The sequence below is a fragment of the Setaria viridis genome, chromosome 6 (genome assembly GCF_005286985.2).
Source record: "Setaria viridis chromosome 6, Setaria_viridis_v4.0, whole genome shotgun sequence".
Lineage (NCBI taxonomy): Eukaryota > Viridiplantae > Streptophyta > Magnoliopsida > Poales > Poaceae > Setaria > Setaria viridis.
The window spans coordinates 34,130,054-34,146,496 of record NC_048268.2 but is presented as its reverse complement, the minus strand read 5'-3'; the positions used below and the strand labels follow the sequence as shown (position 1 = coordinate 34,146,496).

The 16,443-nt window shown below is 48.4% G+C and overlaps 4 protein-coding genes across 4 annotated transcripts; 1 reads left to right on the top strand and 3 right to left on the bottom strand.

The window, feature by feature from the left end:
* Positions 1–417: 417 nt before the first annotated feature.
* LOC117860850 (sulfite oxidase) lies at positions 418–3,607 on the bottom strand. Its single transcript, XM_034744241.2, has 12 exons — positions 3,396–3,607; positions 2,738–2,853; positions 2,592–2,654; positions 2,467–2,503; positions 2,277–2,358; positions 1,997–2,115; positions 1,828–1,923; positions 1,526–1,636; positions 1,347–1,448; positions 1,215–1,262; positions 895–1,110; positions 418–805 (listed from the first exon to the last, which is right to left on the bottom strand). Exons 1-12 carry the CDS (start codon positions 3,468–3,470, stop codon positions 677–679), a joined length of 1,194 nt encoding a protein of 397 aa, XP_034600132.1. The 5' UTR covers positions 3,471–3,607; the 3' UTR covers positions 418–676.
* A 1,525-nt stretch (positions 3,608–5,132) lies between these two features.
* Positions 5,133–7,306, bottom strand: LOC117861968 (exocyst complex component EXO70A1). Its single transcript, XM_072294615.1, has one exon. The coding sequence runs from the start codon at positions 7,151–7,153 to the stop codon at positions 5,324–5,326; it is 1,830 nt and encodes a 609-aa protein (XP_072150716.1). The 5' UTR covers positions 7,154–7,306; the 3' UTR covers positions 5,133–5,323.
* Positions 7,307–9,809: 2,503 nt separating this feature from the next.
* Positions 9,810–12,592, top strand: LOC117860502 (large ribosomal subunit protein uL22). Its single transcript, XM_034743815.2, has 7 exons — positions 9,810–9,933; positions 10,026–10,062; positions 10,177–10,217; positions 11,378–11,608; positions 11,712–11,814; positions 11,887–11,954; positions 12,314–12,592. The coding sequence occupies exons 1-7, from the start codon at positions 9,931–9,933 to the stop codon at positions 12,344–12,346; spliced, it is 516 nt and encodes a 171-aa protein (XP_034599706.1). The 5' UTR covers positions 9,810–9,930; the 3' UTR covers positions 12,347–12,592.
* A 149-nt stretch (positions 12,593–12,741) lies between these two features.
* Positions 12,742–16,416, bottom strand: LOC117860501 (uncharacterized protein At4g15970). The gene is made up of 3 exons (XM_034743814.2): positions 14,835–16,416; positions 13,581–13,949; positions 12,742–13,520 (listed from the first exon to the last, which is right to left on the bottom strand). The coding sequence occupies exons 1-3, from the start codon at positions 15,072–15,074 to the stop codon at positions 13,032–13,034; spliced, it is 1,098 nt and encodes a 365-aa protein (XP_034599705.1). The 5' UTR covers positions 15,075–16,416; the 3' UTR covers positions 12,742–13,031.
* Between the last annotated feature and the right edge of the window lie 27 nt (positions 16,417–16,443).

Genomic DNA, 16,443 nt, shown 5'->3' with positions numbered 1-16,443 from the left:
AAGTCGTTTTAGCTTTTTTAGGTTCATAGATATTATTATGCATCTAGATATAGTGTATTAGAGAAGTCAAAACGACCTACAATTTGTGCGTCCAGCTTATAATATGCTCTTCTGCATCTCTAATTCCTACTCCCTCCATTCCAAATTGTAAGTTGTTTTAGCTTTTTTAGGTTCATAGATATTATTATGCATCTAGATATAGTGTATTAGAAAAGTCAAAACGACCTACAATTTGGAACCGAGGGAGTATATGTTTTGTAATGTTTCAATCAGCAGCATTCGTTGGATCATTTTCATGTTTAAGCTGCGATATGAAGTGTGACTTTATCTTCCCTCAGTTGTCATTTTGCCTAAAGAAAAGATCTTCTGCCTACGATTTCTAAAATTTCAGTTTCGAAGGAGTATGCTGCACAGTAATTCTCCAATGCAGAATACAATCATATTTTCTTGATATCAGATAAATCAACAGCAGTAGTTATGACGGTACATAGGAGTTACGGTCAAACTCAAATCCCATGAACAACACAGCTCCAACACTTGTGTTACAGTCCGATGCGAGAAACACTGAAAGCTGCAATGACTTTATTATTGTTTTGGTACAATGGTAACGCTTGTGGTAACACTTGCAAGGATCACCACCACGATTGCTCCAAGCGATCAGCAGCGTGTTCTTATTTCACAGCTTAGATCTTCCAACGCACGACGAATTCTGTATTTTGATCCGATGCCAAGATGTGTTGAGGATTCCTCTCAGGTTCCATATGTCTTCCACGTTTTCAGGTTGGACGTTCGCAGCTGAGTCCACCTGCAGTCCACAAGATGCATTTTCACAACCTGTTTTATGCAAAGCAGCAAAAGTTAGTGAGACAGTGGGTTGCGATGGGTTTCACTTACCGCCTTTGCTACTATCTCAGCATTTGCTGGTATGTCTAATGTAGCCTCAAAGAGGACCCAAGCCCACTTATCACTTTGGGGTCCATCAGATACGTATGGCACGTTGTCTTTCTGATATCTGCGAGCCTCAACCCAGGTTTTACCCCCATCAACAGATATATCTACTCTCTCAATGCCACGGCCACCACCTGAAAGTGCATATCCAGCAATCCTAGCCTGCAGCAAGTGATGATAGCCGTGCATTAATAAGATTTTATTCTAGCCCATATTACGCACACAGGATGCAATATCAGAGTAAATTATTAGGAAGTAACACTAACCTTTCCTTCCTTGATAACATCTACATCTTCCAGTGTACAGATAGCAGACTACTTGATCAAAAGTAAGATAGATAAGTTTTCCAGAAGCCAAGCAGAACAGATTAGCATAGATGAATTGATAATGTCGTATACCTGTACAGGGAAGTCCATCTGTGGCCTTCTAGTTGACCAATCAATATTGTCCCAGTCCACGGTTGGTGGAAACATTTTGTAATCTTTTTGCGTAAAAAAACCCTGGTCGAGAATAGCAGTCAGATTTGAACATTGAAAAATAAAGTTGAAAAGGCATAGCATTCATATTTTCTGAAAACCTGGCATTCTTCCTCGCTTATGTTGATACTGTCCAGCCATTTTACAGAACGTGCACCAATAACACCAGGAACAACAACACGGAGTGGGTATCCATGATCACGATTGAGGATCTATATATGATAACTTATAACATGTGAAGACACAGTACAGAACACATCCAGATTAAATGACAAGGGAAACAAGATGTCTAACTGGGATAACAGCATCGCGAAAAAAACTACTTAAAACAGACTTCAACATTAGATTGAAGACTATGTAAAACAAAATTTCGGTTATGAAAAGAAAGGTCACAATTGCTCACCTCTCCATTCATTTCATATGCAAGTAATACATCAGCATCAGGATCTGTTGCCTGCTTTAATGGAATAGATGCAGTATAAGGACCACCTTTTTCCTCCTGAAAGACAAACAACATGAGATCAGTGGTGACCCTAAAAGCTGCTGCCAGTTAATATGACCAATATACTCACTTTACACTTGTCAACACTAACAAACTCAACATGCTTCCCTCCTAAAGATGAAACTGAACTGAGTTTAGGTATTCCAACTAACTCAAGGACATCAGACAGTTTCGCTCCTCCCCAAGTTGCTGGAATGATGCAAAAGATCAGAACACAGTAGCAAAAGCATTTTTACTCTGGATGACAGTATGCACTGAGATGAGCACAACTGAATGGATTAATACAGCTTTGGAAGAAAATGCATCACTTAAGTTCTGAACATTCTAAAATAGAACAGCTCATCTCTTACCGTTTCCAAGAGCAGATATGTCCCAACCAACACCTCTCACTTTCCGTACCTTACTCATTGCAGTTCTCCTGTTTCCCGCACACTGTAAATATCATATCAGAATCGCATTGTTAAATACTTGTGACACTGATATATTTGCCATCACATAAAGATTAAGGGGAACAAGGCATGTAAGGTATCAACAGACAACCTGTAAAGTTGCGGTGACATTGTACTTTGGAAGAGCCCTGAATGAGAAGTTTATGTGAATTTTTCAATACAATACAGATAGTATCTCAAATCTCATACACATGATAATATACTAAAAGAGATTACCAAATGTCAGCCATGGATAGTTGGATAGGCTTGTTGACAAGACCAGAAATGGAAACACTGTATCTGTCGATCCATTCACAGTACAGTGTCAGGGTTTGTAACTGATTACAATGATAAATGGAAATTCACAGTCACTATTAAGAAACCTTGAGAGGTCCTCGACTTTCGGAATGGGTCCATGATTCCTCTTGTAGAAGAAATCCACCGGAGTGATGTAAGATGAGACTAGCGCCGATCGGTGAGGCTCGGCATTAAATGGCTCCTGCAAACAGCACAATGCTACAAGATTACTCCATTTCTGCATCTTACTGAATAATTCAGGAATACGTCCTGCTAACATACAAACTTATTCAGGAATAGACCTTGATAATCTACACGGCTCTTAAGCAACACCTCTTTTTTTACAAAAACGATTAAGCGACACCTCTTGCCCATCCACACACCGCATCAGGTCGGCAGCGGTGAGCGGACAGAGAACAAGTAAAACTGGAATCTGTTTGCACACGGACAGAGGCTACAAAATTTCACGCTCACGACGCTTCAACAATCACTACTACGCACTAAGAGCACGTGCACGCATGACGCATACGGCGGGTGGGGCGCCACTGCACACAGCATCAGCGGCGGCTCTCTGATTGCTCGATGCACCGGCACAGTCGAAACCCTCGCACGCATCCGGCGGGGCCAAACAAAGCCCAAGCCGCGAACAAATCCGCGCGATTGGCGACACCACAAGGCCACCTAATCACTCGAATCTTCCAGGGGGAGAAACACGGACGCGGGGAGATGGGGCGCGGCGCTGACCTTGGAGTTGATCTTGAGGGCCGGGTGGCGCGGCGGCTCCTCCGCGTAGCTCGACGGCGCCGTGAGCCCCGGCATCTCGTGCGTGGCCTCCGAGCTCCCTGCTCGTTTGGGTTCGCCGCTCCGCAAAAATGACGGGGGGAACGAGACGAGACGATGACACCGAGACAGCCAACGCCGCGGCCTCGAAGTGGGCTCCTTGTGTGTGGTGCGTCAGGGAGCGCGAGGCCGCCGGCCACTCCCCGACCTACCTATAGTTGGCCATGCAGCCCGCAGCCCAGCACAGAGCCCTTTTTTGGCCCGGCCCAGCCCGTAACCCTTTGGACTCGGGCTGACCCAGCCTGATGGTTCGTGCAAGGTTTGGGCCACCACCCCATCACGACGGGCGGCCCAGCCTAGCATGATTTTTAGAGGTCGGCCTGTAGTCGGGCAGTTATCTTTCTTCCTGATGGCCCAAGAGGCCAACACCAGGTCACCAGCCAATCCCGCCCTGCTACACTCCCTTCTCTCGCTACTTCTTCTCCCGATCTCCCCCATCGCCGCCTCCCTCTCGCTCGCTCCCTCCCATCCACCCGACCACCCCCTACTGCAACTGCTCCCCGCCATCCTCCTCTCCGGGCTCCGCCTCCCTCCGACGGCCGGCGCACGCCTCTCATATGCACCTCCGCCTCCCTCAACATTTCTTGGTCGTAGCCCGCAGGTGGTAGTGACAACGAGCATGTAGACGGAGCCAAGGGCGGCAGCTTGTCGAGCTGGAGGCGATGGCCGCAGCGCATAGGAAGCAAGCCGTGCAGGCTCGTCGTGCCTCGGGTGAGCTCGCCGCCGGTCGTGCTTTGAGCTGGCCCGTCGGCCGCCATGCCCGTGCTTGGGCTGACGGCGTAGCCCGTGGGCGGGCACGGTACGGCAGCATCACTGTGCCGGGCTAGGCCTTGCTGGGCCGAGCGGGGCGCCCCGGCTGGCCATCTATACCCCGACCTAACATTTCAGTGACCATGACATGTGGGTCGCGCCGCTACTTGGATTTTATCATTCTCTTTTGGAGGCCTTGCATTAACATGAGCTTGAGGCCTACAACCCATAGTGGGAGTGGTTTCCGTCGAACCTTTCAACAAACCCTCTTGCCCGCGTTGGACATTGCCTCACGAATAAAAGAAATTTTGCAAAGAGCGTGTGCAATGTCGATGTCCTAACCAAGTTTCATTTGTTCATGTGACCTTTTTGCGCTATCGCTGCTTGTGTTTATTGTATCTAACTCCTTGAGGATGTAGGAGGGTGCCAGGTCATGGTCTTTTGGCCTGTGCCGTTTTGAAAAACTTTTCTTTTCTATCTATAATGAAAGGCAAAGCTCCTGCCAATTTGCTTAAAAAAAAGTTTCCGACCCAAAACCAGGGTTGAATGTCATCTGAGTCAGGTTCAATATCGGAATCAGAAGAAATGCTTCCCACCAAATTCCATCAGTTCAAAGAATCCGCCGTTTTCAATTTCTAATGTGTGGTGTGGTTAGGATAACCATATCATGTCTTCATCTTCGAAAGTGACGAATTAGCAGCGTTAACGTAGTAGCCCTTCGTTCCAAATTATAGGTCATTTTGGCTTTTCTAGCCTAAACATACAATTGTCATTGTCTGAAACCTCGGTATGTCCTCAAACTCATGCCCAGCATCATCGGCGAGGTCTGTGACTGTAGGGTTGTCAGGCTCGGATTTGCAAGGCCTGAAAGGTTTGATAAATGAACGAATATTCGAAAGAAAGCACGGTATATACAGTCATGAGTTTGATGAATATCTACATCTGTATAAGCTGCAGTTTGACTGACATGGAGATCAATGGACCCAAAGGAACCTACAACAGAGGAGGAATCAACAGCTACGGAATCAATTATCAAGAGATCGGAGCCTGCGGATGATGATCGTCTGCTCCGGCTCCGGCGATCACCACTTGACAAACTTGGGCACGCCTTCGAAGAAGTCCAGCATGTAGTCCTCGAGGTCCTCGAGGCTGCACTTGACGTGCCTCGCCGGGAACCGGCTCCCCTGGCCGAGGAACGCCCGGTACGCCGGGATCAGCCGCTCCGACACGGCGATGCGCAGCTCCTCCCGGAGCTGGGGATCCGTCACCTTCCACGCCGTCTGGGACCGGTACAGCTCCTGGAACGCCGCGTTGAAGCTCTTCGCCGACGGGCCCACCGGCGCCCTGTGCCCGGCCGGCGGCCTCGCCGCCGCGCCGTCGTCCCTCCTCAAGTGCGTGGACAGCACGGCCATCCACGACGCCCGGAGGTAGCCGGTCTCGTACTGCCGGATCTGGCCGCGGTGCCGGCGGAGCCAGTCGTCGCCAAGGAGCTCCCGGAGCGGCGGCGACTCCCTCACCTTCTGCACCACGTAGTGGAGGTTGTTCATTAGGAAGATGTTCCGCAGCCCGGCGTGGTCGTACAGCCGGGACTTGTCGTCCATCTTCTGCAGGAGGAGCGTGAGCAGCTCGCGGATGCAGTGCGCGGACGGCGTCGCGGCGGCGGCGGCGGCGCCGCCGTCGCTGGAGGCTTCGGCGTCGTCGTCGAGGCCGGCGTCGCCGAGAACCGCGTCCAAGGTGCCGCGGTAGTCGGCGAGGAGGCCGCAGTAGTTGAGGACGTAGCGGGTCATGGGGTGGATCTCGCCGCCGTGGACGGCCTTCCGCGACGACTCGCCGTGGATGGCGTGGCCGAACTCCTCGATCGTGTGGCGCAAGGTGGAGCCCAGCTGCTCGACGGTGCTCGAGACCTCGCCCGCGAAGAACTCGCGCGCGGCGTCGTCGGAGAAGAGGGCCTCGAGCTCCGGCTGCACGTCGGTGAGCGCCTCGAACATGCCGAGGGTGCGGTAGAGCTTCTCGGTGGCGCGCGCAGACACGGTGACGGCGTCCGCGAAGCCCAGCAGCTGCAGGACGCTGCCCCTGGCGACGTCAGCGAAGCACTCGTGGCCGACCTCCTCGTCCGATTCGAAGACCTCGTCGCAGAGCAGGCGCTCGCCGGCGAGGAAGGTCCTGACCACGGCCCTGACGGCGTGGCTCCACCGCCTCATCTTCTGGTCGAGCACGCTCCATTCCATCCTGATCACCTCCTCGATGGCGACGGCCTCGACGCCGAGGAGCTCCACGGACTCCGCGAGCGCGTCGCGGCGGACCGAGACGTAGACCTGTGCGAGCTCCGGGCCGTACCCGGCGCGGAGCATGCGGTCCGCGACGACGCGCACCGAGGCCGTGGCGTCCGGGGACAGTGTGCCGTGGCGCGGCGACGCGCTGGGCGTCGCCTCGTCGATGTCGTCCGAGGAGAGCGAGAGGCGCCGCAGAGAGGAAGAGAGCAGGGAGCGCACCTCCTCCTCCAGGCGCGGCATGGCGGCGTGCACGGCGGCGGCGGCGCGGGCCGAGTGGCCCGCCGCGGCGATGGCGTCGTCCACGGCGTACAGGTAGTCGGTCATACCGATCATTTCGGATGACGAAGACGAGGAGTTGCAACGGCGGATGACCTCCTCCGCGGCGGCGATCTCTTCCTCCTCCTCCTCGTCGCCGCCACTTCCGTGTCTCTCGTCGCCGCCGCGGCCGGACGTCTCGTCGCTCGTCTCCGGAGAGGATAGGGGGTGCAGGCGAGGGTCAAAGGTGGACAAGAAGTGCATCATGTCGTCGGCGGCGTTCTTGGACACAGCCAGGCTCTTCACGATGTGCTTCGCGGCCGCCATGACCCTCTCCTGCCCGGCGTCCGGCGATGAGGACGACGACGCGCTCTGCCTCTCCATGGAAGCAGCCGCCGTGGGAACGCAAGGAGCAAGCTTTCGTTGGTCGTTGCCAAGACTCAATCACCGAGAAGGATTCTAAAGGTGCAATTCTGGTAGCCAAAGAGAAAGATGTTGGCCGCAATTTATACTTGCCTTTGATGGATGAACAGAATAGTTTCTTTCTTTCTTATTAAAATTTTACCATATATAAGATGTCAGCCTCCTCTTCAGTTTTGTGTTCCAGAGGATTTAGACCGTGTCAAGTGAGTGCATGTGTCATTTTCGTTTGAGAAGTCGTGGAAAATGAAATGATTCATCCTGTTCCGGTGTCTGCTATTGGCTTGTCGACGTGTACTGCAGCTGGACGAGCAAGTTCAACTGGTACTCTTGTAGTAGCTTCGTAGGTGTAGATGGCTGCAGCTGCTGAACAAGTTCTGTAGGATCTGAAAATTTCATGGCAACTTCAGAGTTTGGACTATAGAGAATGCAGACAGAAATTACCTCGTCCAGTGAAGTTTAGCTTTGCAAAACTCCAACCTGGTTGTCCTGCTCGTCAGGTCAAGAGTGCTCGATTTTTCTCAAGACCTGGAAGTATGCACATGTCACAAAAACATTTGACAGAATCCTACAAAAGGTAAATTTTTGTGTGGTAGCTAGAATGCGACGACAAGAGAGAGAAAAAACGAGATCAAAGAGGTCAATGAAAAGGGTTTATATTCTAATGATGTTTGTTAGCTTTAGCATATTTTTGGAGCAATTTGCTCTTTTTTTTTTTCTGGAAACTGGATGCATAGAACACCAACTGCCGCTGAACAGGCACGAGTAGAGACAAAACCTACGTCCTTCTGTCCCTCGAGCAATTTATTTTCGGTACTCTTGGCTCCATTCTGCGCCGCCAATTTCTGATCAGACGGCTCAACAACGTCCTATGTGAGGGTTCAGTGGCCACCGCTGGTGCAGTTCCTTTACAAAGTCCACGGTCAACGTTTACTCGGTCTTGGAACGGGCAGGTTGCTTCGTGGCCTACCGGAGCACGTACCGGACCAAAGACAACACGGGCCCCATGCCCCCATCAAGTGCCAGAAACCAGAATATGAGGTAGGAGAAAGATCATTCTTCGTCCAAAAAAAAGAAAGGAAAAGGACAGAATCCTTGTAGTATAGCAATGACGACTTCAGTTCAGACTAGTGCAATGTTTCACTTTCATCGTAAGTAAACACAAGTTATTTGATGTTTCATGACTGAAGTTAATCAGTTTATCCTCTCCCGAATCCAAACCAAAGCTAGAAACCTATTCCTTCAAGAATGTTATAAAACAAGTCTCATGGTAACTTAGTATGTCTGGAAGAAACAGCCCCATGTCTTCTGAGAATCCTAGAAGATTTCATGTTACGTACAAGATATGGAATTGAACAAAGCGTTTCGCTTGAAAGAAAACAAAAGATTAAACTAGTCACAAGTGTCTTTGCAAAATATCTTTTTCCTGCAGGAAATTCGAGCATCTGCATCCATGTTAGCATCGCCCAAGATTTGGGGTATGATTTCATTATTTCCCTTCAACGACCAAATGCAACATGTCACTATCTTTTTCATTAATATGTCTTGATCTTGAAGTCCGGATTCGCATAAAATCTTTTGATTCTTGACAGGCTAGAGAGAAAAGATCAGACACATATCGTGTGCCCATCGTATAATTCAGTATACATTCGTTCATTTTAATGTAGACTTCTGTCTATTTTCCACCAATTGGCTACACATGTACTAATCTAATCTGAAAAGGGAACGGTGAAACACGTTTTTAGATGATAACTCAAAAGAAAATTATTATTGTAACGTAAGTTGTGAAACACATGATGTAAAACATACGATCTCCTTGAGTGGGGGGATCGACATTTTCCTGGATAGACGTCAAAATCAAGCATGAGTATTTCCCCCCACTTTGCGGCTCGCAAAACTTTTGTTTGTTGAGCTTATTTACAAAAGGTAAAATTTAGTACGATGTCTCCGGATCGTTATGTATCATAAGAAATTTGATCATATGCATATATGTTGGAGAGATGGTCTAACTCGTGTAGAAAATGGATCTCATGTAAAGGTTCTATAGTCTAATTGCGAATATTGTAACCACGAAGGGTTTAGGGACAAATTGTTACTCATCCCTTTTCTATGTAAACGAGACGAGGGGTTATAAGGTGAGTCTTAGCCTTCTACTCCCGCTTCTCTCTTCTTTGTTTGGAGGAGGGAAATTCCCAACAATATCCTAATTATCCATTCTTAAGAGATCCCCGCTAGCTGATCTTGTAGGGTTGCTTCTCCACCACTTTGACGAAGTCCTACCAAATGGACAATTTCAAAACGGTTCCACCATCGAAGCTGGGGAGAAGCCACAAAACGGCTTACGCTAAAGAGGAGGAGCTACAAAATGGTTTCACCGGCTTCTCCTTCCTCATCAAGTATTAATTGATCATAAAATTACCCATATTGCTATTGAGAAGCCGTGTTAAAAAATTTCGTTTTTCCGAGAGAAAAAGAGGAAGTGTAAAAGAAAATAGGTTATTGGGCTTCCGAGGTACTTGGGGGAACCAGGTGATTTGGGCCATCTCTCTCTGTCCCCTACATGGGCTTCTGAGGTACTTGGGCCGTCGGGCCCCTCTAAGCGGCTTAGCACTAGGGTTTCCCCACGTCTTAGACCGCCGCCGCCGCCGCTTTCTTCGTTCGCCTCGGTGCTTCCTCAGTGCAGATTGTTCGTGCGAAGGCGACCGTCCCTCCTGCGCCGCCGCACTCCTCTGTCCGCCGCCATGGTCAGGCCCTCCCCTATCCGCCTCCTCCTCTGCAACCATACTACCATGCTTTGTGCCGTTGATCCGACTGACATATCGCTGTTGCGTCGCAGGTGAAGTACTCGCAGGAGGCGGGCAACCCGACGAAGTGTAAGATCTCGCCCTGCTTCGTTTCTGTAAAGCTTTTGGTCTTGTGTTCGAGGTTTTCTCCTGTTCTTGTGGTGGTTCTGATCATCAGATGGGTTGTTTGTGTTATCTGTGCAGCGGCCAAGGCCATGGGCAGGGATCTCAGGGTCCACTTCAAGGTGCATTTCCTAACATTCTTGTTTTGGATCCTTGTTTCATTGCGAGTTGATTGCTTCCTCATTATTTAGCTGTGCATTTGATGTAGTCGGTGGTGAATTAAGTCGGCTTATATGACTTTGTTGGAGCTTTATGATTGCTAGTGCTAAGCATGTATTGGCATTAAGCACAAGTGTCCATCATGCAAGAATGGATTGCATTGTGGAAACCTAAAGAGTAAAGGCTCTGCTCTGTTCTTCAAGCGAGCAGTTCCCACGTTACTTTAGGGACATCGACACACATTGTTCATTGTTATTGATGAACCATTGTATTGTTTCCGTGGCAAATGGTTCGTAGACAATGTGACATCTTTAAACATGTTTTTATTTTTTTCCGGAGAATTACCTAAGTGATGTCTGTGTTTCATCTGGAATCCATGATACGTCCCATTGCCCCTTTATGGCCTAAGTGATTTCTGTGTTTTATCCGGAATCCACGATGTGTCCCATTGCCCCTACATTGCCTAAGTGGAGTCTTTGCACCTGGAACTTTTAAACAATATTTTGTAAGATGATAGGAACTTAAAATATTGTGTTGACATGGCTTGCATCATGCTAATCACACCTCAAACAAACTCCTTGATTGATTCTGCATTTTTTTTGAGAAACTTATGCTTGCTGATTTTATTGTGAGCTGTATCATATGGAGCATCATAAGTCATTCATGACCATGGGTGTAGCTGGTAGTTTTTGTTTTCTTTTAAAGCATTGTCCTGCATCTCCTTTTTTAAGCTGGTGCTCTACCACTCTTACTACTCTCTCTTTCTGGCTTCTATTTAAAACACTGTATAGTTCTCCTGCAAAAACAAGTGTTGCTATTCTCTATTTGGTCTTTTCATTTTATATCAGTCAAGTCACAGTCACTATAAATATGGTTTGACAGAACATTTTAGGTGAAATAGCTGTAACTACTGCTAGAAGCTTAGGTGCTTAGGCTATTGTATCAACCTGGCACAGAAAGGGTCTGCGGGTATGAAATCATTTTTTGGAGCTTTTCCCTCACATGGCATAGGCTGATAGGCATACTTTGATACCGAGTTCACTGATTATTTTATCACATGGTGCCTCTGACGTTCACAATATTTTTCCTGTTTCTCTTACTAAACCGGTATTAATCTTTGCAGAACACAAGGGAGACAGCCTTTGCACTTTGCAAGCTGCCTTTGGCCAAGGCTAAGCGGTACCTTGAGGATGTTATGGCTCACAAGCAAGCAATTCCCTTCCGGAGATACTGCAGGGGTGTTGGTCGCACTGCTCAAGCAAAGTCTCGCCACTCAAATGGCCAGGGTCGCTGGCCTGTCAAATCAGCCAGGTTCATATTGGATTTGCTGAAGAATGCTGAGAGTAACGCTGATGTATAATGCTGCTGCCCTCTTTTTTCTCTCCCTTCTTTTTTCTTTTTAATTGTGCATCGCATTCCCTACTGTTTGGATTAACTTAATTTTCTGTTATTTCCAGGTGAAAGGCTTGGATGTCGACAACCTCTATGTTTCACACATCCAGGTGAACCAAGCCCAGAAGCAGAGGCGCCGCACATACCGTGCTCATGGACGCATCAATCGTACGTATTGAAGTATGATGTTTTGTTCTTGTGGCTTTTATGAATAGCATATTTAATTTTGCTTTGCTGCAGCTTACATGTCCTCACCTTGCCACATTGAGTTGATCCTGTCAGAGAAGGAAGAGCCTGTTAAGAAAGAGGTATTTCTTTAACCTTTGTGAATTCATGTTCATCAAGCATGATCTTGATATTTCATAGCTGTATGACTTCAAATTCTTATGATACATATTTTGAAGTACCCTATCATTTTAATTCAGTATAACTACTGAACTGGAAGAATGATAATTATATCATGACGTGCGCCATACTGGTATCGATTCATCTCGCAGTAAACAAAAATATCATGATTAAAGAAATTGAATCCACCCTTTCACTTTGCAGTTCCCCTTTTCATTTGAGTAAGTTATTATGGTAGAAATATATGTTTATGGTGCTTTGACACTACTGTTTTTTAGAAGTGTTTTTTATTTAGCTGTCCTGATCAATGTGAATTTTGTAGCCTGACAACATTGTCGCACCAAGGAAGCAGTGAAGTATGTTAGCTTGAGCGAGGCTATTTTGTCGAAGAATTATAGCTGTAGCTCTTATGTGCTTTTTCCTGGCAGCCTTGCCTCTTGAGATGTTCCTGGTTCCAATGCTTCGAATCTGGTCTTGCTAGGTTTGATGCTGTGCTTCAGATTGTACGCACAATTCGTAATATATTTTACAATAGTTTAAAGGTATCTGGGCACTTTGTCTGCTTGATCAACTTGAATATGGTTATCATGAGATTTATTCATCCGGATTTGGCGCTGAACTTTGATTACAAAAGTTTGCTGTGTTTAAAGATATATGGGCACGTGTCTTCTGGACACATTTGATCTAGTACTTGAACATGGTTCATGTTAGATTTTTTTTTCGACCAGATTTCGTTTAAAGTGAATATGGTTCATGTGAGATGTTTCTACCAGAATTCGTTGAAAGTTGAGAACAAAAGTTGCATTGTTAATGCCACTGATCAATACAATCGTTCGATCCCTACAGTACAACTTGTGGTGGATGGTCTCGTTCTCGGTTCCACCAAAAAAAGAACTTTGGTACAGCCATGTGATTCTTTACCTATTAGAAATGAGATGCAGCGTTATCAAAAGCAATCCAGGACAGCCATTGCTCACAAAGAAATCAAAGAAGCACATGAGCATCATCACTGCAGCTTCCTGCTTCCCTTCACTCGTCTGTCAGTGGATGCACCTGCCGGGCTTGGTCCAGCCGAACCCTCCCCAGCGGCGTACCTCCCGCGGCGCCGCCGTGTAGTTACGCCAGTCCCGGAGCACGTTCCGGAGGTCGTGCACCTTGTTGGCGAGGCCAGTGCAGCAGTTGGCGTGCATCGTCGACACCCGGCGCAGGTCGCCGGAGAGCTGGCAGAAGCCGCCGCAGTTGGCCGTGTCGAGGAACTGCATCCGCACGCCGAGCCGCCGGGTCAGCGTGGCCTGCGTCCTCGCCAGGATGTACTGCTCGTTGGTCCCCGCCGGGAACTCCGCCCGCGCCTCCCGCCACCGCCGGTAGAACTCCACCGTCCTGTTCTTCGACCTGACGTACAGGAACCCCCCGTTGGGCTGGTTGTGCATGCTGTCCGGGTCGCCGTTGAAGAAGTCGCTGGCGATGGCGATGTCCGACGTGATCCCGATGTGCCGCATCGGATCCCGGAACCACATGATGTCAATGTCCTGACAAAAACACCATGAACAATTTGCACCATCCTAAACTTGAGTGATTGATGGGTGTACCGTGAAGAGGAAGTTGAAGCCGAGCTCGAGGATGGTCTGCTGGAACCGGTTCCGGGTCCACATCATGTCGAGGTACTCGGGGGTCATGAAGTGCTTCTCGGTGCCGAGGTCGGCGGCGGCGCCGTCGTCAGGGCGGAGGAGGTAGCAGTGGCGGTGCAGGGACCGGCACGTCGCTAGCGCGCCGGGGTCGACGGCCACGATGAGGAGGTGGTCCAGCAGCCGCGCCGTGCCCTCGCCGAGCCGGAAGCTCTCGAGGAAGAGGTCCAGGAGGGAGCCCGGCGCCGCGTACGCCTGGTTGATGGACGTCAAGATCACCGTCTTGTCCTCCATCGACGCGTTCTTCAGCAGCTGGGAAAGCTCTGCATTCGCCTGGACATTTTTGTGCATGATTAGATGATTGCCGCACAATGCAAATCGGTTCGTGAATTTGGTTCGAAATCTGAAGAGAAAATTGAGTGGCACTGGAGCTGGGAAATCAGTGCAGCGTGTGCCTCGTCTCACTTCACTCGGATAAACCCAAAAGCTAGCCTGCTGCGTGGACACCAGGGTTAGCATATTCTTTGCCTGTTCAGTGGACAGCTTCAGCTTTAAGGCTTTTGACCTCTGGATATGGCAAAGCTCCCAGTTGGTGTTTTGCTAGTTTGGATTCTATGCTCCATTAGTTAGTTGCCACATTTTTTTTTGCAGTATGGTATTGGACATGAATTTCCTAGTCGCTATCACCTATATCTGTGAACCTACGATAGATCCTATATATATTTATCGATTTTCCATAGATCAAATTGTATGATGCTGTTCTATTATTGGTATATAGCAGGATATTACTAGTCAAAAGGAAAAGAAAGGGAGGAAAAAAAATCTGCATTTCTAGTGGAAAGTTCAGGTAATCAGAAGGGTTGTAAAAAAACTGCAGATTCAGCTCAAAAAAATTGCAGTAAAATACCCACGATCAAGTTTCGCTTGTTTCCTTTTGTTGCATTGCTGTTCATAAATCTTCGTGCGCTTCTGTCAAAAATCAAATGCTTGTGTTGTCTACGCGTACCTTAAGTTAGGAGTACCAAAAACTGAAAAATGAAATTACAGCCATGCTATTTGTTATCTTGGACTCTGAAATCTACTGAAAGCGGAGCAGTTACGTATGCATCCTTTGCTGCAACTACAAACTCCAAATCTTGATTCGACAGAAACCACATGAGCCAAAAAAGAAGAAGATCATGCGTCAGAATTCAGAGGAAGCAGCGGCAGATCGCTAACCTCGTCTCCGGCACCGTTGCCCCACACGGCCATCTCGGAGAGGCGCCAGTTCACGTCCATGGTCGCGCCGAGGAAGACGAACGCCGCCGTGAGCGCGGCGCCGAGGAAGAAGGCGATGACCGGGAGGAGCCTGCTCATGCCCCCCCTCGCCTTCCAGTCCATGTTCTTCTTGTCCTTGGGCCTCGAAGGAGGAGGAGAGCAGACGCAGGACGACGGGTCGTCGGAGAAGAAGGGCGGCATGGTTTATATGGCAACAGGCGCGGCCTGCATCTACTGCTTCCTTCTTATACCGTTTTGGTGCCCTCTGTTTGGGAAAATGAGATGGATGGTATCTAGTGTTGTGCTGTCCAATCCAAGGAGGCAATTAATCCTGGCAGCAGGATCCTGAGCATTAACTTCATTCCTATTTTCTCTTCTGAAAACTTTTATCCTAATCAAAATTAAGGAAGGGCTATGAGTAGGAACTGATGAAATGCTGAAGATTTGTTCTGAGGTTCTAGATGGGCCCAAATCAGAATCTGGGCTGGAGAACTTGTGGTCCAGAAGGAAATGAAGAGAGGTATGAGTGATGGAACGGGGAAGAATATGCTGGCCTGACGCCCAAGCAATAGAATTTGCGCAATGCTGAATTGCCGATGGATGAACCAAGATTTGTGAGTTCAGATGCTCTCTACTCCAATATTTACGACCCCGCAACATGTGGGTATCTAGGATTTGGATTTGTTGATACCAGCGAAATAATTCCTGCCGTGTCCATTAAAAAAAGGAGATATAGTACTCCTATATTTGTAGATTAGAGGGCACTTATAACATCTGTAACTGCTGCACCCACAGCCGCCCTGGAGATGAGCCGTTTCTGTGGTGTCAATGTGTCATTTTCGATTCAATCCAGTGGTGGCCGTATCTGTGGTCTCTTACCAATCGGTGACCGTATGCCGTGGCAACCTTACATGAAAGATACTGAGACGGTGATCTCCCTCTCCCAAGTCCGGAAGTCCCGATCGGAGGAACGCACCACCGGAGCACAAATGAACTGTCACGTTTCAAGAACGAATCCTGGTCAGATCTCCAGTTGATACGCCAAGCTCCCAAGCCAAAACCCCGAGCACAGACACCCCGCCAATGTGCAGAGAGGACCCTCATGGCGCCAGGTTTGGCGGCACCGCTACAAGATGCTGCTGGTCCGGGCCCCGAAGAACCATATGATGACACGGCCTCATAGCTTGATTGATTCCGTTGCGGGTGATGTGTGCAGTTGCGAAGCTGCACGAAAGAGAAGGTCGCACAGAAAAGGAATCGTTCTACGGCAACCTCAAAATATATTGGTCCAGAGTCCAGACCTACATCATTGCAAGTTTGTAGCAAGAGGGTATTTTGGCCACGGTCGCTCAATCCAAAACCCGATTTCGTGTCAACTGCCCCTGCCTGAAGTAAACAACATTTCGTGAGAACAACAGTACCAGAGTACAGACAACACGATCATAAGCTAAACAAAGATGAAGGTTAGTGTTGGTCGTCTAACCAGCAACACTAGCTGAAGAGAAGGGATATATAGTGAGAGCTGAGATCAGCAATGCTCAACCGCACTAATGCGCCTTAAATTAAGGGA

Excerpts from the sequence above, each read along its gene's own strand:
- LOC117860502 (XM_034743815.2), top strand. Across the intron at positions 10,218-11,377 it reads ATCTCAGGGTCCACTTCAAG|AACACAAGGGAGACAGCCTT; the intron begins GTGCATTTCCTA and ends TAATCTTTGCAG. Across the intron at positions 11,955-12,313 it reads AAGAGCCTGTTAAGAAAGAG|CCTGACAACATTGTCGCACC; the intron begins GTATTTCTTTAA and ends TGAATTTTGTAG.
- LOC117860501 (XM_034743814.2), bottom strand. The coding sequence starts at position 15,074 with ATGCCGCCCTTCTTCTCCGACGACCCGTCGTCCTGCGTCTGCTCTCCT. Across the intron at positions 13,950-14,834 it reads GCAACGGTGCCGGAGACGAG|GCGAATGCAGAGCTTTCCCA; the intron begins GTTAGCGATCTG and ends AAAAATGTCCAG. Across the intron at positions 13,521-13,580 it reads GCTTCAACTTCCTCTTCACG|GACATTGACATCATGTGGTT; the intron begins GTACACCCATCA and ends TGTTTTTGTCAG.
- LOC117860850 (XM_034744241.2), bottom strand. The coding sequence starts at position 3,470 with ATGCCGGGGCTCACGGCGCCGTCGAGCTACGCGGAGGAGCCGCCGCGC. Across the intron at positions 2,854-3,395 it reads CCCTCAAGATCAACTCCAAG|GAGCCATTTAATGCCGAGCC; the intron begins GTCAGCGCCGCG and ends TGCTGTTTGCAG. Across the intron at positions 1,263-1,346 it reads AGATGGACTTCCCTGTACAG|TCTGCTATCTGTACACTGGA; the intron begins GTATACGACATT and ends TTGATCAAGTAG.
- LOC117861968 (XM_072294615.1), bottom strand. The coding sequence starts at position 7,153 with ATGGAGAGGCAGAGCGCGTCGTCGTCCTCATCGCCGGACGCCGGGCAG.